Genomic DNA, 25,561 nt, shown 5'->3' with positions numbered 1-25,561 from the left:
CATTCTAGGGGCAAAATAACAGCCCCTTGCACGCACCGCGAAATGTTAACACCCGCGAAACAAAAAACCCTACCAAGGGATAGGTCAAACAAGGTAGCTTATTTGATGGTTCTCTCATGCGTCAAAAATCTGAAGTTTGATTTCGCCAAATTGGCTCAGTTTGAGACCAATTTTTTTTTAATGTTTGGAGTGATTGAAAGTGCTGAATTTTATTAAAAAATACTAAGTTTCATTTGAGGAGCTATATTGATAATTAATTGATCAGAAGCGAAAATAGCCGCCATCTATATGGCGTAAAGAGCCACTAGTGTGGCTCGAGAAACGTACTTGCTAGTGTTGGGTCATACGATTCATTTCACGACCCGACCCGGAGTCGGGTGCAAGCCAGTCGGAATCGATTCCGACCCGTGGGTGCAGCGGGTGCGCTAGGTCGGAGTCGGAATCAAATCCGACCAGCGGGTGCATCGAGTTCGGGTCGACCCGAAAGATCAGTAGGTGCGAGAAAGCATAACCGACTCCGACCCGTTGGTGCAGCGAGTTCGGGTCGGGTCGGATTGAACCTATCTTGACCCGACCCGACCCGAACTCGCCGCACCAATGGGTCGGAGTCGTTTATGCTTTCTCGCACCTACTGATCTATCGGGTCGACCCGAACTCGCTGCACCCTCGGGTCAAACTGAACCTACCGTGACCCGACCCGACCCGAACTCGTTGCACCAACGGGTCGGAGTCGCTTATGCTTTCTCGCACTTACCGGAGTCGTTGAACCCACTGAACCTACTTGTACCTTTCGGGTCGACCCGAACGACTCCGGGTCGTTTACGGATGGCTCCGACCCGATAGGTTCGGGTCGACCCGCCCATCACTAGTACTTGCTTGCTGATCGCTGAGCTTGATCGTCCGGTACCATTTTAATCACGTAGTAAATGTGCTTTTGGCGTCATCCATCAATTACGTAACGTTTGTAGAAGTGAGAGGGGGTGTCGACAAACGTTACGATTTGTTGCATGGTAGTGGTAGTAGCGTTTCGATTGGTCACAGCACCCCGCAGGGGTGTCAGAAAGAGTGAGGGAAAGGATACAGACTCCGTCCGTCATCTTTTCTCTCCTATGATAAGAGCATGTGATAAGCGCATAATAAGAGAGAGTGAGCTACAAATATTCTCACTCTAGTGAGAGCGAGACAAACAGATCAACATGATCCATGAGGAGCAATCTCGGAACAATCTAGATCCGGACTCGACAGGACATTCAATTGCAGTCATGCGGAATTGCGGAGTAAAATTAGATTTTACTTCTGAGTTGGATTCAGTTTTCTAGAGCTGGGAGTCGGAGTGAATCCACGACTCCACTCGGGATTACTCATCACCAAAGTGGATCTATCTCGATCCATACTAGATTTGTGCTCTGGTCGAACATTTTGCTAAAGACTTGCCAGGGGCAGATCAACCAGTACGCAAACTTGGGACCCCAAAAATACCTTCCACTCACTTTTTCATCTTAATAACTCTCTTCATCTTGATCTTGGTGATTGAGATCATTCTAGAGAGCTTTCCGTCAAACACTTCAACAGCATCTACTACCACTTCGAGTCTCTACTCTTGTTAATTCACCACTAAGCCCTTGCATGTCCCAGTTGTATTGTATTGTATTGTTTACTAATCAATTACTCACCTTTACCTGTCTCGCCATGTTTTCGGATATATTCTACAGGTTCAAGTCTAGAACATAAACAGAAAAAGAAGTAAAAAGCACAAAATACTATAAATTAACAAAAAAAGGCAAGAAAATTACCACCGGGTTTAAAGTTTTTGGTTAATATCTTCTGTTTTTTTCACTTCCATTTTCGAGTTCACTTCGAGTCTGATTCGGTTGCACGTGTTTTGTTGAATTTTTCCTGTTCCTTGTTAAACATTCCATCGAAATCTTCCTGCTTTACCATCCTGTAGGCCTTAATGCAGACAGCACGCTGACACGCTCTCTCACACACTGTCCTCAACAGAGGTACTACTACTGAGTTAGTCTGAAGTTAAATCATTATGGTTCATGCTTCCTTATCCAAACATAATTCCTGCTTCGCTTCATGACGGCTACACCACACCGTAGCCAAACGTTCTGTGCGTTTCTATTGATGATGACACGAAAATAACAAGGAAATGATGAAAAGAATACCGGACGAAAGGAACAGCTGAAGCAGCGGTAGCAGCAGCAAAAAGGGACACCACCCCTGCACAACGCTTTGGCTTTAAATTGTTGCTATTGGGTTGCGCTGCCTACTACTGGTTTCCACATGAGTTCTCCCCTGTCTACTTTTCTACTCTACACTCTCGCCGCTACGGCTTATAAATACTACACACGCACAAATAGTGCACGCCGGGCTACAAAACACACTTCCTACTGCTGCTGCACCTGAGTTGCTTCAAGAGACAATACAAAAAGAAGGACCACAAAAGGATAAAAGCTCCAAAAACCGGGGCCACGGCCACCGTGTAGCTCTACTGTACGGACAAAAATCCTTCGAAAGCTACGCGTGACCGTTTGCGGCATCTAAACGTTGCATCTAAACACATGTTGTGCTTTGTGGAGCTGCTTTTTGCTGCTGCTGCTGCTGCTGCTACTGCTTTCCTTCCATCCTTGCGGCCTCTTAGGGACCACCTTCGGGGGGTTGCTGCTTCTTCTTGTTTTTTTTTGGATTCGCTGTACGTTTTTTCCTCCGTTTTCGAGCACTGCAATGGGACCAATGCCCGGATCTACTACGAAAAAAAATCCCTATCACTACTGTACACAACTGGGGGAGAGAGAGAGATTGGCTGTTTCGCACTATTATCTGACTGTGGCGCTATGTGCTTGCCCTATTACTACACTGGACACTGGCAGAGTATACACTACTTTAGCACTCTATAGTAAGGTTCTTCGCGCTCTTTCTAAACCGTTTGTTTTACACCTCATCAACATTCACAATAGTGAAACGATCGTATCGTTCGATGCTGCTGCTTACGATCGATGACTATTTCGTTTACGAGAGTTTTTTTTGCAGGGCGTAAGGGATTACATACAGGGTAAGTGAGTGGTTGAGTGCTACCATAAAGGACCATAATAACATGTGTGCGCGCCTTGCGGGATGCTTTTAAATTTTGATTGGATGATTTTACGCCGATTTCATTCGCTGCTATTCTAAATGGTGACCAATTTGCGCGCGAGCATAGAGTCGAGAGCGTTAAAACCAAACGCTCCTCCCATGTCGAACAACTCGTATTCTCCTATTCCTCCTTTCCTACTGGCAGGGTTGTTGCGCATAATATCTTTCTTTTCAACCTTTTTTGTTCCACCTACATACATTCATTGCTCGTGCCTATCTCCATAGCTAGGATTATTGATATTACCCATTTTTTACATATTACACTTCTGTTCGATCACAATGATTATTTCTTTCCTCTCGTGTACTGTATTACGCTCGCACCACACCGTCCATTGTCGCGCACAAAAAAGGCCTTTACACATCCCCGATCAACGAATGGGCTTTGGGAAGGGAAGTTCGTTTAAAGTCTATTGCAAACAAGAATTTAGCGGTAAAATGGTCAATAGCCACTGGGAGGACTGTTAATGTTAAACTGATCGAGTTTCAAGCGTAAACGTTCGATGATGAATGAGTCGTAAGTTGATTTAAAATTAAAATAACCCTGCATTGCTTATGCCTACAACACCTAGGAGCGTTTTCCTTCTAATGAGCACCCTAGTTGAATTAGAAAACTTGTTCCACTAATGTTGCTGGGTTTGGTTTTAAGAAACCCGGGAAATGGGTGGGGTGGATTTACACACACACAAACAAACACACGCGCGAAAACTCAAACAAAGACTGACATAGAAAATAAACAAAAAAAAATCACCCTATCGTATAGGTTGCACTCCCATCTATGTTACAATTAAATGCACGAATGTACTCGAAACTACCTTAAACTAAACGTTAATATTAGTGCACCGATCCACTTTGGCAAAGTTTAAAATAAACAAACAAACAAAACTAACTATCCTGGGTAATAATATCGCGTCTCCTTGTGGGCGTTCCCGCAAAGATTCATTCGTTTCTGCTTCTGTTTTTCCCTGTAGCCAACAACGCATCGTCGAGAGGAATGTTGAGTTGGTTAAGTTTTGTGACTTAGTTTAAATAATCTTTAAAAAAAAAGGTATCGTAAACACAAAACATAAAACATGGGCGGGATCCACTCGATCTCGGCGCTATAAAGTATACAGACACACACACAAAATTACACAACACACGCCTTCACCGGGCTCCGGATCGTCCGTTAAACCTACAAAAGGACCCTATGACAAGACATGAAGATACAGACGAAAAGATGAACTAAAATAGCACAGTGTGTAACGGCCGAGCTGGTTAATACAACCGAACTGGTTAATTAATAGGTAATTATGATGATGATGATGATGATGCTTCGAATGATAAATGCGCTTTGCATCCCCATCAGGGCGTAGATGAGGAAAAGCAAGGTGAAAATTCTACTACACTGCGCTAAAGCTAATGATAATGATGATCATGCTGATAATGATAATGCCAGTAGCTGCAAAAGCCGCTCTCGGGTAAGCTCGATCAGATGATATCCTCGTCGTTCATGATGATGATGATGATGATGATGATGATGGATCGATAAGAGTGGCCACACCCAAGTACGGCACAACACCGCAGTCAAAAAGATCGATCAACGGACCAACAAAGCACGTTGGTAGCAAAGTCACAAAACTCAAACGTAAAACGCGTCGCCGTGTCGCCGTGGTAAAGGATGGACTGGTCCCACCTCTCTACTTGTGCCGCTGATGGTCCGGTGTGCTTTTCAGGATATCCGGCTGACCGTGCGAGCTGAGCGTATGGCTGACGTGGGAGTTGAGGGTGTGCGAGTGGGAGGTGAGCGTGTTGTTGGCGTGGGTGGCGTGGGAGTTTAGCGTGTTGTGGGCGGGCGTTCCCGTCAGCGAACCGGGCAGTGCGCGGGATCTGCGGGAAAAAAAGAAAAAAGATACCGGAGGAAGAAAAAGGGGGAGAAATGAAGAACAGTGATAAAAAAAAACAAGCATCCAAGCGTAAGCGATGTTCCTTGTGCTTTAGAAAGCGAGCCAAAGAGCGGGAAAACGTCCCCCAGTCCCTTACCGTATGCTTCGATGGCTGCCATTACGGGTGAGCGTGTTCATCTGGGGCGTGCCGGGCAGGGTGTGGCCCAGCGCGTTCATATAGTCCGCAATTAGCAGCGTAATTTCCAGTATCTTCGGTTTGCTCATCGCAAACAGCAGCTTCTGCTCGTTGCTAGCCGACTGCAGTGTGTCTTCCGCGCTGACCACCAGCATGAAATCGTCCTGACAGCCGCCAAACGTCATCACGGAGCTGTACGGGTAGCGGGCGATGGTGGCCATCGACGACAGCTCCAGCACGCTGAGCGCATCCTCGGACACGGCCAGCCAAGCCATCGCTTGATCGGAGTGGCGCGGTTTCGCTTGGAATAGGGCCGCCCCGAAGAACGGCCACTTGCGGGCACAGGTCAGATAGATGCGCACACAGTCCAGTACGGAGCGTCCGCGCAGCAGTGCCCATTTGGCGGAGAGCAGCTCCTGCAGCTCCTTCAGCCCTTCCTGGTTGAGCGCGTCCCGGTAGCGGTAGGGGTAGAATTTGTCCAGCGCCTGCAGTGAGTTGGTTTTCGATTTGTCCGACGCAAAGTCGCCCATATCGATCTGCGCCATGAGCGAGGCGAGCTCGAGCGCTAAATCACGTGACAGCGGGAATCGGCCCTGTACCACTGGAAGATGAGAGAGAGCGAGGCAAAGTGGTTTGTTAGTAATGGAATATAAGCGCCGGACGCTGGATGTGTGATGGCTGCTTACCTTGAATGTTCACTTGGTAGCAGAGTAGCAGCCGCTCCTTTTCCGTCTCCAGCTTGGCCGCGTGCTTCCAGTAAAGCCGGTTTTTGTACGTCAGCTGTATGACGCGAGAGTTTTCAAACTTGCCCGAACCTTTCTCGCGCAGTGCCGTCTCCCATTTGGAAATCACATCACAAAGCTAAGGGTAAATATGGAAAAGCATTAATAGCGACTAGATTCGATACACAAAACGCTCCCCCTTTCTTCCCTCTAGCTTACCTTAGCCTGCGGATCGAGATAGTGTTCCAGGTCCTTCTCGATCGGATCGTCGCTGAACAGGGTGAAGCCGTTGGTAGCATCCCGGCACCCGATCTCCTGCGCCAGCGTACCGTGGAACTCTTCGATCGTGGTCGAGCCATCGAACGAAACCACCTGGTAGGTGGTGTTCATCATGTGCACCGGGATGGCGTGGGGCAGCGAATGGTGGTACGGGTTTTTCAGCAATATCGACAGCACCTCCATGCGGGAAGGTTTCGTTTCGCGGCCCCCGTTCTGCATGGTGCGCTCGAGCGCTCGCTCACAGTACGCCGCATACTTGCCGCAGTCCGTTTTCGAGTCGGCATTGCGGGACAGGTGCAGCTTCAAGTACCACAGTAAGCTAAACGGGGGGGGGGGGGGGGGGGGGGGGGGTGGAAAAGCAAGGGGATTCGTGTTTGGAAGGTTACAGTGTATTTGATTGAAATTTACTACTTACCGACTATTTTTAGGAACGAAGAGGGAAACGGCCAACGCTAACAGCTGCCAGCCCTGGATGAAGGTGTAGCTCGGTGGATTCGATTTGCAATCGATCGGAGGTACGGTGGGAGCCTGCAGTTGAAGAGCGGGAAGCGGGGTTTTAGCGAACCGTGCTATGCTTCTACCTTAAATCATACATCTTAACACTACGAAACAAAAGCTACTGCCATGAACGTAAAATATCAATCAGTAAAAGCTTAAACCATAAGCCAAACTCAGTGTGTTAGTGGGCAAGTTGCTGTGTTAAACGTTGTAAAAGCGTAAAGGAAATGAGATTAAACCGGGATTAAGTAACGCTTACGCTTATTGGTAACAAGCTTAGGTTCAAAGATTCACGAAACGCAATCACAAACGAGTGTTAAATGTTAAAATACGGTAATTTCTTCAAAATCCAATGTAAAGCCAACGGTTGGGTTACAATTTTAAAGCGGCTGCAATCGGAAGCAGTGTGTTAACTTATCAATTAGACTACTTAATTTTGTTCATCAACAACTGCCTTTATATGCTGGGGAGGGTATGCTGGTGTTGTTTCTGCGTTGTTTTACCAAGGCAATAAAGTGTAATAGAAACAAAGGCGTAGAAAACCGTATAAAACCAAACTGAAAACCGTCTGCGATAAGATCCTACCGGCTAAACAACAAAAAAAAAAAAAACGGGGGAATTACGCAAAGCTTGGGTGGGTGGGCGCAGGTGCAAACAATACAGCAACTCGTGTCCGGACCGGTGAGGTCTGTGTGTGTGGATGTGTTTAACCAAAAAAGTGTGTTTTATGTGTTCGAACATCTTTTTAAAAACAAGGAAACTATGTAAAAAAGCGTCTAAAATAAAAGAAAGACATTTAAAACTCAAACTCGTATAACCGAAAAACCGAAAACACAAAGAATTCAGCATAGCAAAACATTAAAAAACAAATCCAAAAGGAGGCAACACAAAACAATCATAAAAAAGAAATGCAAGAGAGAGAGAGAGCGAGGAAAACGAAACCAGGAAACAAAAACAAAAGAAAAAATTCGCAAAAAATCAACCAGTTTCCTACCTGAATGGAAGTGGGTGAGCTCCCATTCGCTTGGGCAACGCTGCCCTGCTGCGTATCGCAAGTGAACAAACTCTGGGTTGCGCAAAGCAGTAGTTGCTACAGAGATTAGAGATAATTCAGGTAGAGATAGAGAGAAGGGAATACACAAAAACAAAAAAAAAAATCCAACAAAAAGACCAAAAAAGGTGGATATTCCGAGCCAGGGAGAGAGAGAGAGAGGAGTGGATGTGAAATTGCACAATAAAAACGTTGGTTTAAAAGAGAAAAAACGCAAATCCGAGGGAAGCAAGTGAAAATGGTAAAAAGAAAAACGAGAAAAAAGAGAGAAGAGAGAGTAAAAAAAAGATCGGTTAGATGGATTTTGTGGATCAATTGCTATCGGTTGATGAACAATGAGTGCAGCTAGGGTTGGATTTGGGGTGGTGAATTGTTTGAATATGACACATGTAAGCACTCTCGAACCATGTTGCCTACATAAATATGATCTTTAGCAGTTATCTAAAATGCTTTATGTTGAAGTTTTGACATCCATATACTTCAACTAACTAATCGAAATGTGTTCTAATGTCTAATTTTCATCTAGAACATCGAGAAAGGGCATCTATAAATGGCATTCTGTTCCGAACGATGGCTATGTCTATTTATTGCACATGCTTACGATCGGAAACTCCATCGTAAATGAGATAAAAGCGGTCAGATTGTATCAATTTATGTTTAAATTAAAAATAAAAATAATTAAACCAATTTTGATAACACCTCAAACTTAAACATATAAGAGTAACAAGCAAACAGAAGAGAATCTTGTTTGATACATAATTTATTTAAGCAGAATGTGATCATTGAACTAAAAAAGTGATCAAATGGGAAGCAGATTTTTTCGCAAATAAAACACGTTAAGTTGAAGCAAGAGATGAAGATCGAGCACGTATAGAGGGGTTTTCCAGGAGTTCTCATACTTGTGGGCTACTGTCATGACTCTTTCTGATAGGAAATGAACTTCTTGTGATAGGAACTGGATTCTATTGCATCTGTTTTTGGACAAATCTAATAGGAATTCCCAAAAAGCCTGCCCAAAAAGGGTGCCACAGAGTCCAATTCCCATCCTATAAAGTTAATATCCACAAAGAAAGAATCAAGAAAGTATCGCACAGCTATGAGAAGCCCTGAACAACCTTCTAAAAACAAAAACGACGCCCTTTTGGAAGCGTTTCTACTAGTGATGAAGAAAACGATCATGCAGGAAACAGTGAAGTGATTGGTGATGGCATGAGGTGATGGTGGAGTGATACAACAAATGATATGAGTGATATGAACACGTAATTGATGGGTATGCGCGTTTAATTGCGCGACGCTATATAGTAACCTACACTCGTGTAACGATTGTTGGCCGTTTCGGAGGGTGAAAGTTCTAGAGGGATCGATTAGTTGCGGTTGGCGGAAACGATAACTAATAACGTATATAGATATATGAAAGGGAAACCCAAAAGTCTAATCGAAAACTAAACGGTAGAATTACTGTACAGTTGAAATGACGAAACCACTGTACAGCGAAAAACGATCACTTGAAGGATGTGGATTGTTCGGGTTGGGTTGAATTTTGTGTATGAAATGAATCTAAAATCGAATGCATTCGTTTTGTGCGCGATTGATTACGCGAAGCGGCCGGCTTATCGTGATCAACCGCACACTGTGCTACAGGCTAAGGGGGCTGGCTATTAAGGTTTCAGCTCGCAAGTAGTGGTAAAATTCGTGCAGAAAGTTCTCTTCTTAACGCTAGCGAACGAACGAACGTACGTAAGAGTTTTAGGTGAAACATCCAATTAGTACAGAAAAAAATAGGGAAGAACGTGGCAGTGACCGGGAAACGATGGATCGGTTTGTTTGAAGGAAAGGGTAGGAAACAGGCGGTTGCAGCAGGAATGCGAACAGGAAGAACCGATCCATCGTACAAAGGGAGCTAAGTGTTAGATCTAAACACAATCAACCAGTTAAACGTAAGGTAAAACAAAACAACAGTTCACAGTAAAGTGATAGATAGTGAGAGAGAGAGAGATAGATAAGAGATAGAAGAAGTAATAAAAAGCACATAGAAGCGCCCTCGGGACAAACTTACACGAGCGGGTTTGGCCAGTTTCTTGTTTACCTGGACACCTACACCCAGCTTCTGGCCGGTATGGCGGGACGTTTGCTTGATCAGTGCGCAGATCAGCTCCGACTGAAGCTCGGGCATGTCCAGGCATTGCTGGAGGGCGTTCTGGGCCAGCACCACGTGATAATCGATGCCGGGCTGATTGACCGCTACGGAAAGGAACAGTTGGCAGCTCTGCAAAGCAAACGGTGAACGTGTGTGATTAGTAAGAGTTGTAGTAGTAGTAGTAGTAGTAGTAGTCTACAATCCTTGTGTACCTTGAACAGTTTGATCGCTTCCGCTTGGAGCGTTTCGGAATGGAGTGAGGTTAGCGGTGAGGTGATGTTGTCCTTCGTGTGCAGCAGGATCGGATGTCTCCAGAGGACACAGTCTGCAATAAAGAAAGCGGAAAGATAAGTCGTGATGTGTTGCTGTGGCGACCGAAAGAGCAAATCTCCACGCTTACTTGGATCACCGTCGGTTTCCATGAGCTTCTGTATTAGCTGCTCGTACTGTGTGCCGGCGTTAGGTCCACCGCCAGACACGACCGTTAGATGGTACAGCCAGTTGTCGCGTTCCTGCTTGCCAGGCAGTATCAAGTACGTCGGGCCCTGTGCAGTGAGAGAGAATATGGTAAGTAAGGATGAACGGGTGAATTTCGAAAAAGTTACAGCTATCTTACCACTCCCTGCTGCTGAGGATAGATGGCAACGGTGAGCCGTGCTTGGCTTTGTGCGGGATCTTCACGCTCCTCCGAGTCCGAGTCGGACACATGCTCCACCTCCTCGACGCGTGCATCGCGCATGTTAATTTGGCCGAGTGGATTCTGCACATACACAGTATATTAGTTTATAAATTCTCCACTCCACACACCGACTCATCCACCACCACGATCTTACCGTCTCCCCTGGTGCCTTAAAGTACAGGAACATCTTCCCCAGCAGCACACACCAGCACTTCTTCGCGTGCCCATTCTTCACCTTCGTCACCCAGCCCTGCACCGTCGGTTTCTGGTCGTCCCGGCTCAGCAGCAGCTTGGTGGCGTTCCTTCGCTGCACATTCTGCAGCACCCGTATCCAGTCGTCCATCGTGGCGTTCGAGTCGGCCGTCAGGTAGTACACCTTCTTGCCCGTGTCAATCTCGAACGTGGACGCACCGTCCGCCCGATTGATGCGGCACGCTTCGTCCAGCGCAATCTGGCCCTGCGGTTTCCGGTTCACGTCGTGCTGGCTCTTCCAGTACGTCAGCGTGCCGTTCTTCAGCACGAACCAGCGCTTGCGCCAGGTCTTCAGCTTGCCGCCCAGCTTCGCCAGGTGGCCCACCTTCTCGAGCGTTTCCATCTTTTTGTTCGGCGAGTCGGCGTACGACGTGCGCATCAGCAGCGACGGCATCGAGGCGTCCATGCAGGTCGTGTCGACCGTCGACACCGCGTCCGGCGGGATGGCGTAGTCGTCCGAGAGGCCTGATTCAAAGGACAGTTCGGAAATAGCTGTCAAAAGTTAGCCGCGTGACGCCGGTGTTGCCGGTGTTGTGGGTATTATGATGTTGTGGTGTGTGTTGTGATGTGTCGTTAGTGAGAATGTTTTTGAGACAACACAAAACGAAACAAACACAGAAGAAAACGAAAACAGAAAAGAGTAAAGGAAAAAATAAAAAAAAGCAAAAAAAAAGAAGAAGAACATCAATATTTATGTAAGTATGGGTGTGAGTTTGTATAAAAGATATGTTGTAATGTATGTTGTGTTTAGTATACATAATTTAAGTCTTAAAAAAATATCATAAGCTTCATCATAAGCTAATCAAACAATGGTAAAAGTTATTATCAAATTTTGCCAACTACTTATCAAACATTATAATTTTACTAGCACTAAATAATGAAGCAGTGAAATAACAGTATGTAACAAGAATCTTAACTATTTTTTATCAAAAGAGATAGTTGAAACTGAGTAAAGAGGGCATAAAATGCTTAATAGCATCATAAAATGCTTATACTTATATAAAAGTCAACGAAAGACATAGAAAACAGCTTTTAAAATATCAAAATAATAGAAAAGTTTATAATAATTAAGACAAAAAAGCAAGAAAAAGCAAAAAAAAGCTAAACAGACAACAACAAAAGGCAAAAGAAAAAGAAAAAAGCAACAGCAAAATCAAACAGAGCAAATAAAACACCACGAATTCGTGACGCTGCTTACCACGGCCTTTGTTCTTTGGGCTTTCCGAGCCGGACCGCTTGGCCGGGCTGAGACTAGAGGAGGTTTTGAGGCTCTTCGAGGGACTAGAGGCACTGCCGGACGTGCTCGTCTCCGTGTTGTCCGTGCTGGTGGAGTTGTGCGAGTTGTGCGTCGAGGTGGCACAGGTGAGCATCGCACCGTGGCCGTCCTCCCCGTCGCTGCTGTCGTCGCTAGAATCGCCGGTGAACGGCATCGAGCGGATTTGTGACGCACGCTGGAAGGGGGAAAAAAACGTCACATTATACTGCTGTATATCCTTTGACCATTCCCGTTTCCACTTACCCCCTTGACGGTGGCGTACACCGGTACGCTGATATCACAGTAGCCGCCGGATACGGTCTGGGAGCGGGAATTGCCGCCACCACCGCCCCCGACACTGGCCGTCATGCCCGAACCGGACTCCTGATCTTGCGACTCACCTTCCTCCCCACCGGCACCGGCCGCCCCATTGCTGCCAGCGCCCGCCAGCCCATCGTTCGCCACCTGGTAGATCTTCGCCTCCCAGCTGGGGAATCGATGCAGCGGCGGCGTCGGCGGCCTTGGCGTACCGAGATCGGCCACCGAGTCGGACGTGGTCGTGCTCGAGCCACCGCTCGGCAGCCCCTTCAACCAGGCCGGGGCTTTCTCGCGCGATGGCGTGTAGATTTCCGCATAGTCGTGCACGGCGTCCACGTCCGAGCCGGGGCTGGCGCCCATGCCCGGCGGTGGCGGTGCCGGATGCTGATGATGCGGCTGCGGGTGATGCTGATGCGCCCCGTGGCCCGACGCCTGGGGCTGGGCTGGTGCAGCCGCCAGCTGGTGCGGCTGCTGCTGGCTAAGCGGCAGTAGGTTCAAACCATCGACCGCCGCCGCCAAGTCGCGGGCCAGTTCCTGCGGCTCCATCGAAAGGTTGCCCCGATGGTGATGGTGATGGTGGTGAATATGGTGATGCGGATGGTGGTGCGAGCCGGAACCGGAGCTGCCGGCGTGCAGGGACCGGTGTTCGGGCGGGTCTAGCGATTCGCTGCGCCGGCGGCCGCTGCGCCGCTTCACGTCCTGCACGTCCAGGCTCAGGCTCGTGCGGACGGGCTGCGTCGGCGCGACGCTACTGTGCCGGGTGCTCTGCGTCGCAATGTGGTTGCGCAGCAGCTCGAGCTGCTGGTTGCACTTGATGTTCTGCTCGCGCAGCAGCTGGTTTTGCTCCTCGAGCTCGCGCAGCTTGTTCGTGACCCACTCCTTGATTTTGGCCGCCTTGGCACCGACCTGGCGGGCGTCCTGCAAGCGGAGCTGCTTCTGCTCCTCGATGGCCGACTCGAGCTGACTGATCTTCACCGGATCGGTACCCTTCGGTGGCTGCTCGGTACCGGGAGGTCCCGCGCCCACTGCTGCCGCGATCGCTTGCTGCGCTCCTGCTGCTGCTGCTGCTGCAGCCGGATTGCTGCTCGGTGAGGGTGACGGCCCGGTTAAGTTCGGTGACTTGGGCCAGTCACACAGTCGTTGCTCCATGGCCCGCACCTGGTGTGGGGAAAGCGAAGGAAAGGAGAACGTTGTTAGCTAAACTTAAAAAGATTCAATAGAGTAATTCCCACGATGGAAGCAAAATTTAGCTAAAAATCAACGAGCAAGCAAGACAGAGAGCATCTTTACACCAACACACCGACATTATTAAAGTTCGGCTCGGAACGCTGCCGGGCAGATTAGTTTCCATCCAAGAGTTTAATTGAATTTTGCACTGCTTTTGCCCAACACCCAGCCGTAGAGCATGTTCCAACCTAGCAAGCAACAAACAGTCATTGTCCTCCCGCGGCGCTGTGTAGATAGATAGCAAGACGTCTAAAAAAAGTAAATACCCTACGGAAAGGATAAGACCAGCGCCGGGATAAAACAAGATGTAATCTTGCGAACGGGGCCAAACAGCTCTAAAAAGAAGTCATTGCTAAACTCATGCTGCTACTGCTGTTGATACCTCAGCACAACGATTGGAAGCCGATGAAAAACGGATTAGAGATACAAAGAATACACAAAACACCCAGACCCAGACACACATTCCGTGCAGATGATGCTGGATGGGCAAAAACAGTGTAAAAGTTTGTGGTTGAAATCTTTTTGGCCGTCAATTAGTTTGGCGACACGGGCAGACACAGAGGAAATAATGTTCGCATGTTTGCGCTCGTTTCATTTGATCTCACCGTAGGGTCACGTGCCGCGCCACGTGCCGACCATCATCTCGGTCGTCGTCCTGCATGCCATCTCTGCACAGGGATGATGACAAATCGGCGGGACACAATCGGTGGTGTGGTTTCAAGACATTTCATTATCAAAAATCAGTTGCCTGGTTGGTTTGTTACGCCCGGTTTTCAGCGTGTGCGTGTGTTGGGGCGTATTTTATTTGCGCACTTCATATTCGCGCGATCATTCAAAACGGTTTCAGTTGAAGAGTGTGGCGCGCGTGTGTGTTGTTTGTTTGAAATGGGTAAAGAGTCAAAGCATGCTTGTTGAATTAATTTCTATATTAAACAGTCGCAATGTGGTTGGCCCCCGTTGCCATGGAAAGCAGACGGTGCCAGAGATACGCCAGAAAACAAAGCATAAAACAACAGACTTTAATCAATGAAAAAGGGAGATGAAAAATAAGCACCAGCTTTGAAGATGTTTTGTAATAAATAGGAAAAAACCAAGCAGCAAATTGATACATTTTTCTCCCCTGGGATGCTATTCGTTTGAGACGCCGGCTGATGGAAGCTGAAGCACCTTCGCTCTCCCACGACGCACCTTCGCTCCCCCAGAAAGGACAATGAACCATCGTACCGTGGCGGTTGACGTTGGTAGGCTTGTGCGTGTACACTAGAATGTCAGTGAAGCATGACTATCTCCGCTACCGATATGCTAGACAGTGTTCCATTTCAATGCACAGCAGCAAAAACCTCCCATTGGGATAATGTCCTTTGGGGTCGCAACTTTGGACAGGGCCATGCCATTGTAAGAGGGAGGGAGGGAATCCCAATCCCCACGGTGCTGCAAGGCGATGACATTGTAGTGTGTGACCAGAACCGAACGGAATGCGCTGTCTCACTGCTGCTGGTCGCTTGGATGAGTTGCAATAAGTGTTTGTGGTCGAAGACGGGGAAGTACGGCTTGATTGCGACTTCCATCTGTGATGTGGTACACGGTACAGAGTTTTACATGAAACCACTAATTAAAGTGTTGATGTTGCGGATGTAAAATGCAAAATGCAGGCATTAGGCAGGCTCGGAAAACCGGAAATTCGACAAAAATCCTTGGAAAAATCGAAACACTACTCTACTGTTGCAGTTCGTGCTTTCGTCACTCTACAGGCATAGTATAGTGTTGGATTTTCGCAAGTGGTTCCCCATTTCACGGAAAATGGAAACCATAGAACGACCAACCCAGAAACAAGAAATATCCATTACGCGTTACAATTTGCAATTTGTTACAGCATTTTTCTTTGCTACTCTTTTCGTTGGTAGTTGGTTCGTTTCCGTTGGCCTGTTTGGGAACTTTTACGCTATGTGGTCAACGCTTTTCCGAGGTGTGTGTGTGTGGACCTCATGACATGGTGTTTGGCAATGATATTTCTGTTTCGTAAAATGAACCCTGCTACTGCGGCACCACATGCAAGCAGGCAGACATATACACTCCGGTTGGAAAACTTAATCCCAGTCAAAAAGTGACATTTCCTAGGAAATAGAGGAACAAGTGCGCATAGCAAAGGAGCAGCAATGCGCAAGAATTTAGCTTTTTTTAAACTGCAGCCCAAACCATCACGTGGTTGTTGCTACGTGGAAAAAGGATTCTAATGTTTCGGTTGTGCCTCTGCCATCATCATCGTGGTGATGCAAAACTTCTTTGATGGATGGTGTGGTGTTATTCTTTGCGGAGGGAAAACCACCCTCCTTTGTTCAGTTGGCAAGATGAGAAGAGTGCGACAGGGATGAAATATTGCAAATTTGCTAGCCAAAGCCAACCGTCCGTCCGTCAACTGTTACACGAAACCAACAACCGCCACCATTGCTGTCTGTCGGTGTGGATTGAAATATCTCGCCCTGGCCCACGGAAATGCCACGGAAGGGATGTGATTGAATTTTGCTGTTTGCTTGCCACAGCCACACACAGAGTCGGGATGCGGGAGTTCGGAATGTTAGGGCGGTGAAAGGTTTGTTGACCCCGTGGACACTAGAGCAAACGCGGATGAAGGGGGAGACGCTAGTACAATACCGTATTGTGGCGCGGGATATCACAATGACCTGCCCCATGCAATGGGTTTTTGTACTAAGCTGAAGTTGAACAAACGAACGTGTACTGATTCCTATTGAAGGAGTCTTTGCTAGCACAGCAAAGGATCGGTTCGAGGATGAGTCAGACTATCCATCACGCAACGCAAAAAGGGGAACGGTACCGGATGTATATCTGTGTCTGTTCATCTTCCATTCCAATTCGGATCAAATCCGTCCTTACAGCACCCGCTGTGCAGTGAAATATATGGCCAACACCGCGGTGGGATGGAAAATACGAAAGAAAAGGGGGCTTATTATCCTTTGTTTGTTCAAGGTGGAGTTCACTGTTTATGCAAATAGCAATCCAGCAAATTGATCCAAAGAGATTATAGAAGGGAGAGGGCAGAAAAAGGGAGCCAACGTTGTGTGATCCTTCTCTTTATCGGAGTTAATAAATATTCGTACACTCTTGTGGTACTCTGGGAACGACGATGGGAGCATAAATTCCTAAAAAACCCCCACTCGTAATCAACTCACCGTCAACGTATTGTAAGGATGTATTTTAAGGTGGAGGGATTGCTACACAAGCAGATAGGTGGCGAACGTCATAAACGAAAGAGTTGTTGAATTAATCAACCTGATTTACGTGATACCGGCACCACTCCCTCAACCACCAGCGCCAACAGGTTGAGAGTGAAGGAACTGAAGGGACCGCAAGGGGGGGGGGGGGAGGGGGCAAGGGTGGAGACGTATCGGGAGTTTTGGCACACAAAATTGGCACACGCTATCGCGTGCCATAACGCGTACAAACGCGCCACCTTGTTACCGAGGTCCCACAAGCTAGTGTGCTCGTGCGATGCGGTGTGCCTACCTTTCGGGCGCGCTGCTCTACCCCTTAAAATGAATGAGTTTTGAGGCGAACACATTTGTTACTTTCTCTACCGGGGTCACGACGCCCCCCAACCCACCCCCCTCTCCCCCCACGAACATTTTCTTACCGAAAGTTGATGTTGCTGCTCACTGTTACATGTAATATACTGTTTTCTGTTCGGCGTTAGTGCTTCCGAGAGTTGCCAAGCTGAAACTACGAAAACTTAAACTCTCCGCACCCAAAAACCTGTTAAGCTCGCGTAGTCTGTATCACTTGGGTACCATCACCCTCTTCTCATACGTATACATGTACATTGTTTTTGCGTTGAAGTTAAAATTTACGATAATTGCATCGGTGGTGCATCCACCATCGGAGGGGTGGGTTCGTGTTGGGTGTGCCTCTAGCAAGATAGCTAAACTTTTCCAACCGTTCCAAGAAGTTCGACAATGACTGGCTCAAGATTATGGAGAAAGAGCTGAGCTGAACCCACCCCGGGACGCTGCAGCATACTGGGTGGCAAAGCGAACGAGCTTCATACCCACTTTCGGTCCACTGGTGGTGCTAGTAGTGCTACAGGGTTTAGATAATTTATTGCAAATGCGTTCACTGTACGCGGCGATTGTACACGCTTCCTTGTGGCAGCGGATAGTAACATCGACTTGGCGGCGTGGTTGCCTTACTGCAACTGATTAAATCCTTTCCACGAGGCAAGGAGCACATCGTCGCACGCCCTACAGCGACGGGATCGCGCTCTAAACAGAAAGGATGCACCATAAGGCAACAAAAATCCACCATCCACCGATGGGTGTGTCGCCCTCTTTTCTGTGCAGCTCTGCGGCAATGTAAACCATGCAAGGCGAAAATACAACCATCCATTTTCCCTAGCTTGGTGCGGTATGGATCGCGTCGTATGAAGGTGTTACTCCACAATACCCCAGGATGCAACGCACCAGGTACGCGAAGCGGAAGAACTGTAGTAATCCAACCGGAAACACAACCGGGTCGGAAATGTGCTGCAGCACAACATGCACAGGCTGCATTGCTGCTGCATTTACTACCACGATGGTGGAAAGAGTGTACGCTCAAATCCATCCAGGTTCAGGTTTATGGGGTAATTCTGTTGCCATGATTGAGGCGCCGTGTACCGGATAGGAGTTTTATCACACTGCACACGGCATATGCATCGAAGCGTCGAGATAAGTTAAAATTGTCAACGCCATTGCACACATATGGCAGTGAATTAAAGTGGCATCGTGAGAAGAGTTTTAAGTCTGTACGATACAGGGGTTTTCAGGGGAAGGGTACTCATAGTTGTGGAACACCTGCTTGACACTCTTTGTTATGGTAAGGGAACTTTATATGATTGGCACTCTTTTTGGATAAGCTCATATGGCTCATATCCAATTAGAATCCCGTTTTCACGTTATGTGTGCGATAGAGTCCAATTGACACCATATAAAATTCGCTTCCCAATAAGATACAGTGAAGAAAGTGTTCCACAACTATGAGAACCCCTGGAAAACCCTGTAAACTGGAAATGGAAGATCGCTGATAGGTAGCGTTGGTTGCAACTTTCGCATTTCTTTTCATACAAGCAATCTGTTTCAAACAACGATAGATTGTGTTAGTGTGCTTCTTTGCCAGATTTACAAACTTCTCGTACATGGAGAAGTAAAGCTTTTTGCATCGGGAAGTATCCACTCTCTGCACATTTGCATGTGCACACTCCAATGTGCAGACAACCATCGGCCGACGGATGATGAGCCGTTGAAGATGAGGTTGAGGGGGGCTTGTGCAGGATCAATTTTCAACTTTTCCCACTCAATCATGCATAGGGCTTCATTGGTAACTTTTGCACGGGCGAATATTCCTACCCCTTTGCAGACGATGGCTCTAAGGTGGAGGGATTGGCGAGCCTGAAGCACTTTACCGTGCTTCATCAGTTTCAGTTACAAGACCACGCTAAGACAGGGCTGGCAGTGAAGGGAAGTGAAGGCACTGGAAGTAATTAACATTTCTGGGAACGGAAATTCCCCACCTTCGTTCGTTAATCCGGCAAATTCTAGGTTCAAATAACGGGGTAAACTTTTAATGGAAAGGTTATTATTTTTAAAAACACATTTGCAGCTGCTTGTTTGACTGTAAAAGAAAAACTACAGTGAAAGGCGGAAAAGATATAGACGCTATTTAAGGTAGTCCTTTGTTCCTAAGAATCTCTCTCTGCCTCTCTCTCTGCCTCTCCCTCTCTGCTATATTTGTGCACTTGACGCACGCGACAAGCGACACCACGGTTAACGACTGCAGAACGCATCACACCCAGCCGCCGTGAATCTGTCGCTCGGATTTCAATTAAATCTTTCACAAGTTTAGTTCTTACGAAGGGGGAAGGGGGGATGTCCCGCTTTCCACTTGCCACTGCGGTGAAAAGTTGGCAATCTATTTCCGCAAATGGAAACTGCTTCTTCTCACTTACTCATACTCTCTCTCTCTCTCTCTCTCTCTCAGCACGCTTTTTTCACACTTGGCCCGTTGGCGTTGCACTTTGATCGTTGTTTTAGTACCACCACCAGTCGTCGTCGTCGTCGTGTTCAATTTCATTTTCCTTTTTTTTGCTTCTTTTCTTCTCCATTGGTACAGACGTACCGAGCTGAGACACACTCTGCTTAGGAGCCATTCTCAACCCTTCTTACAGTCGTCACAAAGAAATCAGAATCAGTTCGAAAAGGGAAAAGAAGTGAAAGATCACGCTTTGGGGGCAGTAGAAGGAAAAAACGACCATAAACGAGCGTTATAGAGAACGACCTCCCACTCCCTTATAGTGATCACAAACCTAGGCAGGATGACAGCCTGCTGATGGTTCCAAGACGTCGCCCGCCGAACGATAGAGAGCAAGGGGGAGGCGTTAGCGTACCATTCCAGTGGCGCCAGTGGTTTGTCCAAAGGGACAAAGGGGAAAACAATTCTACGCGAAATGCAAAACTTAATGGTGGAGGCGAAAATGGTGTAGTTTTGGCCCGATAATGGACAAAGTTTGTGCTTTACTCTTCTTTTTTTGCATTAATGCCCTCCTCCCGACTGGTTGGCGACATCACAATGTGGAATAATGTGTATTTCCATTACATTCCTATCACGGGGGGGAGGTGTTTTTTTATGTATGTAAGTAACACAAAAGCTCAGCTCAACACACAAGACACTGAAGCAAAGTACACTAAGAAGTGTGCTTACACACATGTTGTCAGGTCAGTTGTGCAAAATAATGGCACACTTTCCCGGACGAAACCCACACCGTCGTCCACCCGGGTTTTGGGTCCGGTTTTACACGGTGCTGGCCGTGTTTAGCTGAGAGGGAAAAAGGGGAAAAATGCATTCGAGTCTAAAAATATGTTTTCCCAAATTGCTCCATTTCCTTCGCTTCGAGGTGCGCTCTCTTCTTCTGCAGGTGCAGCAAGCAGCGGCAAGGGTGCACGCACACCGGATGGAGAGCGCGCGTTTTCGGGTTGTGCTGTGGCGTAATTGAAATCTCTCACAGCAGCAGATTGAAAATGTACACAAATCGGATGGTTTTCCTCGTTTCCTCGAGCAGCTCTGTATTGTGAAAATTTCCCTTCTTTTACGCTTTTCGGGCCGACTGAAAACACACTCCATTTTCACTCCGATGGAACGTGCCGCCCCGTGTTTGGAATGGGTTTTTTGTTTGGAATGCAAGGGCTGTCGGGCTGGGGGGGGTTTGGCTCTGTGTGGGAAATAATGTGCTTTCCCCCGAAACAGGACAGGACTGGTAGCAGCGGTGGCAGCTGATTGTTTTTAAATTGCCATTTTTTGGTGTGTGTGCACGCTGCTCATTTCAACGTTCTTCCAACGTACGGGAAAATACCAGCTTTTCAGTTTTTTTTTCGAGCCGTGCGCGCTACTTATTTTTATTACCCAGACAGATTTGCATCGAACAAACGATCGACCGATCGATGGATCGTTAAAAGTACGGTACTTGGTGCACATTCTTTTGCTGGCCTATAATTCGAATATTACTTTGCTTCACACTTCCCACCGCCTCCGAAAACGGGAACATTAAAGAAGCATACACTCTTCTCGTATTAGGCCTCGTGTAGTAAATGTGTTCAGCCAGCGACCCAAGAATAGGGCGAAATTGATTATTTATTGATTTGCAAACGAATCAGCAAACAGAGACGCGGCAACCGAAACGGGCCTGGTGCGTTGCGTGCTGCTGCACAATCATCGGTGCGCTGCTGCTGCTGCGTATCGTGTGTTCGTCGCAGTTAATAAAGGCTTGGGACGAGGTGAGTGACGATTTGCGATTGCAAACGCAAACACACAAACACACAACAACACAATTGTAATTTGCTATTCAGGCGGACAAAACGGATTCCGATTTGATTTTTTTCACGATCGATGGGAATGTTTATTTATGATTACTTTTCCTTGCATGATGGAGATGTAGGGGAGGAAGTTGTTTTCTCTCACACGCCGGGTTTGAGTTGGCCCAGAAAGAAGTTTAATAGTCTTCTGGCCGCAATCAATTATGGACATTTTATGTGTGTGTGTGTGTGCGTTCTTTACGTTCTTAAGTAACGAGAGCCGAACGTAGCCGTTTGTACTTGGCAGAATGTGTGTTGAGGCATAAAGGGGGAAACGTATGATTTTATTGCACATATATACTTTGCTGTGCTGTGGTAATTGTACCAAATATGCATCTGGGGTGTACGATCATTTGCAGTTGCTTGATTATTATTGATTCCAATTCGAATTCGAATTAGAATAGTGAATGTTTATTCTATACTGCTACCAGTGAAGCAAGTTGGTAGTAAAAAGATGAAAACCCCCAGTACCCCCCCCCCCAATGGATGTTTCAGTGGCGCATAAATCAGCGCTGCCATAAACGTCCACACCCAGCCGGTTCGGTTCGGTGGTGCGGCATTGTTCTTAATTACCCTTCAGAAAAGCTGAAATGTGAAAGATTATGAAAGCTCCCCCCTTCTGAAAAGAAGCCAATCTCCAGCCAACTTGTCCACGCCTTTTTTCCCTCCCGCGAGGGAATCGATTTGTTACAGCTCTACGGGTTTGGGTGGACCCATTGACTACTTCACTCTTTCTCTAGTGGGGGGGTTTTTTGGTCACATGGCGAAAGAACGCAACGCCGCCCCAAAATATGGGTGCGCTGGGCTGGGTTTGCCTGTTTTATACTTCACTCTGCCACTGATTGACGTGTGCCGCGCCGCGCCGTTACACGTTGTCGGGGTTCGTTAAGCGAACGGTGGAAGAAATATATGTACACGGTGCCACGGAACAGCAGCAGCAGCAGTAAGTTACAAATCAATATACGTACACAAGAAAAGCATTTTGTCGTGCAGCGCCATCACGCGGCCCAGTTGCCGCTTGCCGGCGGCCCATTATTGCAACGCTGGTGAAGATGATGATGGCGCGCGCGGGTTCGATGATCGGGTTGGGTTGGGTGTGCTGTTTTACTTCAGAGTTTATTGTTTTCCTCGGCTCGCTATGGGATATCAGTTTTCTAAGGTGCCACCAGCATATCCTGTTTTTGTTGTTGTTGTTGCTGTTTCGTCCTTTGCCTTTCTTTGGTTGGCTGCTTTAGAAATAGCCGGATGCGGATCCACTAACCGGAAAGGATGTCACGTGTTTTTTGTTTGGAGGGGGAGTTGGGGACCTTTTTCACTTAAATCTCACTTAAATAGGAGCACCATTTTATGTTGTTCACATTCAATTTAATTAAAAATAAGCACTGAATGTCACACTGATTAACACACATTTTTGCATTTATCATTAACGAACCAGCAAGCTTTGTTTCGGGCTTCACTGAATGCTCTTTTTAGCTGAACTTGTGTAACAAATAGAAACATAAAACTGAGTTTTCATCTTTTTACTGCCCACAGACAAACGCACAACATCAATTTACGTGCAAGTAAAACTGTGCAAACATTTGACGATAAGAAGGGAAAAGATTTTCTCCCCCTCTATTTCCGTCGACGCAAAGCAAAGAAAAACTCTATTTTGGAAAATAAAGTGGGTTCGCCGCTCTGTCTGCTTGCTCGCGTCTCTGTTTCGAACTAGAATCTAGTTGCTTGATCGCACCAACACACGTGTAATTTTGATCGCAATACACTCACACACATAGAAACAATCATCCTTTACCGTTGTTGCCAGGGTAACGCACACACAAACGCACATGCCGCACGCATTAAATGCACCGAGAAACAAACCCCCTTTGCAACATGTGCGCGCTAGGGGAGGAAACGAACTTTTGTAGGTACGCACAACCGTTAAGGGGGAAAAAAGAACGAATAGTCACTTAAAAGGATTGATGCAAAACCGGCAGCAGCTCAAGCAATGTTGCATGTGTGTGTGTTTCTGCATTGCTTTATTGGAGGTATAATTTATAGGAAAATAATCTTTTGCTAAAACGAAGCTAAACTAAACCCACACACGACCGCGTTTTGCGTAAGTGTGGTAGCGTCGCGCGCGCGTCAGCTGGTTCATCGTCATCGAGCGGTCCCTTCTTCTTGTTTTTTTGTTGTTGCTTCAAACAACACTCTTCCGTTTACCATGGAGGGTGAGACACTGGACCGGATCCCCTCGGGTAAGGGTGTCGAGAACACCCGACATACGGCATCATAATGTCGCGCCCGTCAGTTATGGTTTTGATGCATATTTTCAGCTTCCTTCGCATTCTCGCTCTTTCGCACTTTCTTCACAGCGCGTGCGGTTACGCACCCGAGAGAGAGGGAGAGAGAGAGAGAGAGGAAGGTGTTCCTTTTTGCGCCTACGGAACGGAACGCAAGAATTATGCTCGTGCGTACGGCGACGCACAGTGGTGGTGGTGCCGGCGGTGTTGGGTTTTGCGCAAGTGACAAAGAACCGTACGCAAGTAAAGAAAAAAAAGGATGGCGTGGATGGATTTTTCGTGCGTTGCATTCGGTCGCAATGTTCTTTGTTGGTTTTAGTTCTTATTTTAATGCTATTATTTGCCTTAAAAATCATGCATTGCTAGGCTGTTAATTTTACGATCATTCAAACAACTTTTTGGATTGTAGCTGACGGTGCGCAAAAAAAAAAAAAAAAAAAAAAAAAAAAAAACCACAGCAAATTTATTATTTTATTTTGGCAAAACCCGCTCCATGCGTCTTCGTTGGGACGGCAAACAAGTGGACAAAACAAAAGGTTGCGTGATTGTTCGCTTTTCACAAATTATGAAACGCACAGAAAGCAAAAAAAAAAACAAAAACTTGCCAAAGAAACATAATTGACGACAACGGCAACGAGAGTATTACGTGCCAAAGGGTGGTTGAAGCGAACGAGGCACTGGGAGTTTTTGCGACCTTACCGCAGCGCGTGCGATTGTGGCGGAATTAAAATTAATCGCCCGAAACTAAGAAACAATGATCGAAATCAGCATAAATCTATGAGTAAATCGGGCCCAACTGTGTGCAGCACACAACCACACACACACAAAGAACTATCAAAGTGTAATATTTTTCGTTTTGATTTTTGGGTTTTTTTCCTTCTTCGTCCGGTTCCGTTTTTCCACAATTCGGGTGTTAAGCACGCACGGCAGAATTGTTTCGAATCAGCACGGACTCACGTACGCAACCAACTGAAAAGAAACGAACGCACGCACGCACGCACGCACGATCGAAGGAAATGATTCACACGATTACACACACACACACACACACACATACACATGTACGATGGTTAGATTCAAGATTCGAAACAGCGCGGAAGCAGACGGAGATCAATTAATTTCGGATTCGTTCGTTCGTTTCCGAGGTTTCGAGGCGTGTTCCGGAGCCGGGGACCGCTTTTCGTTCATTAGCAATCGAAGCACAATTCGGTGCTGGTGAGGGGAGCGGTTTGACGAAGGGCGAAAAAACGTGTCGCTAGCCTAGCACTAACGATATAGAGAACCAAAGCCATAAACGCTCTATCTAATAGAGAACTGCTTTCTTTGTTCGGTGTTGGAGTTTTATGGCAGGGAAAAGCATACGCTTATTTAAACATGGTTTTGTAACATTTTCACTGACCACATGATCTCACGTGGAAGTACACTTCCGTTAAGTATGCTTCACCAACTGCTTGCCACTATCTCAAGCCACACCGCATCGCCGCAACGACTTCTGCACACGAGAGAATGCATTTCTCCGCACGACAATCGCACAATTTAATTTGAAATCAACACTTTTCGGATTTTTAAGATCGGTGTGCGGCTAGTCACACTTTTGTAGGGCAAAATCACAAAAGCATTCACAACACTCCATTCACGAACGTAAACCGGGTGCCGTCGACGCACATCCGCACGGGCTGAACGGTACGAGAGAAATGATTTTGTCACACAGCATAAGAGAAGTTATGCTGTCGCCCTCGGTCGCTCGCTCGCAGGCAAGCAAAGTATGCC

The 25,561-nt window shown here is 46.9% G+C and overlaps 1 protein-coding gene across 13 annotated transcripts in view; it reads right to left on the bottom strand.

Annotated features, from left to right (window-relative positions):
- Positions 1 to 1,800: 1,800 nt before the first annotated feature.
- The window catches only part of LOC1281190 (uncharacterized protein CG43867), a 178,842-nt gene continuing 155,081 nt past the window's right edge, over positions 1,801 to 25,561 (bottom strand). For 4 of the 13 annotated variants that reach the window (XM_061642015.1, XM_061642014.1, XM_061642020.1 and 1 more), the window contains 13 exons: positions 12,334 to 13,545; positions 12,013 to 12,265; positions 10,717 to 11,306; positions 10,500 to 10,643; positions 10,284 to 10,428; positions 10,096 to 10,208; positions 9,803 to 10,012; positions 7,690 to 7,785; positions 6,613 to 6,725; positions 6,138 to 6,516; positions 5,883 to 6,057; positions 5,158 to 5,797; positions 1,801 to 5,004 (listed from right to left, as the gene is read on the bottom strand). In XM_061642015.1, the coding sequence (XP_061497999.1) occupies positions 4,815 to 5,004; positions 5,158 to 5,797; positions 5,883 to 6,057; positions 6,138 to 6,516; positions 6,613 to 6,725; positions 7,690 to 7,785; positions 9,803 to 10,012; positions 10,096 to 10,208; positions 10,284 to 10,428; positions 10,500 to 10,643; positions 10,717 to 11,306; positions 12,013 to 12,265; positions 12,334 to 13,545 (4,260 nt within the window). In that variant the 3' untranslated portion in view covers positions 1,801 to 4,814. Of the gene's footprint in view, positions 5,005 to 5,157; positions 5,798 to 5,882; positions 6,058 to 6,137; positions 6,517 to 6,612; positions 6,726 to 7,689; positions 7,786 to 9,802; positions 10,013 to 10,095; positions 10,209 to 10,283; positions 10,429 to 10,499; positions 10,644 to 10,716; positions 11,307 to 12,012; positions 12,266 to 12,333; positions 13,546 to 22,479; positions 22,988 to 25,190; positions 25,491 to 25,561 lie in introns of those variants that run through there. The other 9 variants (XM_061642021.1, XM_061642022.1, XM_061642017.1 and 6 more) reach the window with 9 other exon arrangements.

The sequence above is a fragment of the Anopheles gambiae genome, chromosome 2 (assembly GCF_943734735.2).
Source record: "Anopheles gambiae chromosome 2, idAnoGambNW_F1_1, whole genome shotgun sequence".
NCBI classification, from domain to species: Eukaryota; Metazoa; Arthropoda; class Insecta; order Diptera; family Culicidae; genus Anopheles; species Anopheles gambiae.
This window is presented reverse-complemented; position numbering and strand designations above follow the sequence as displayed.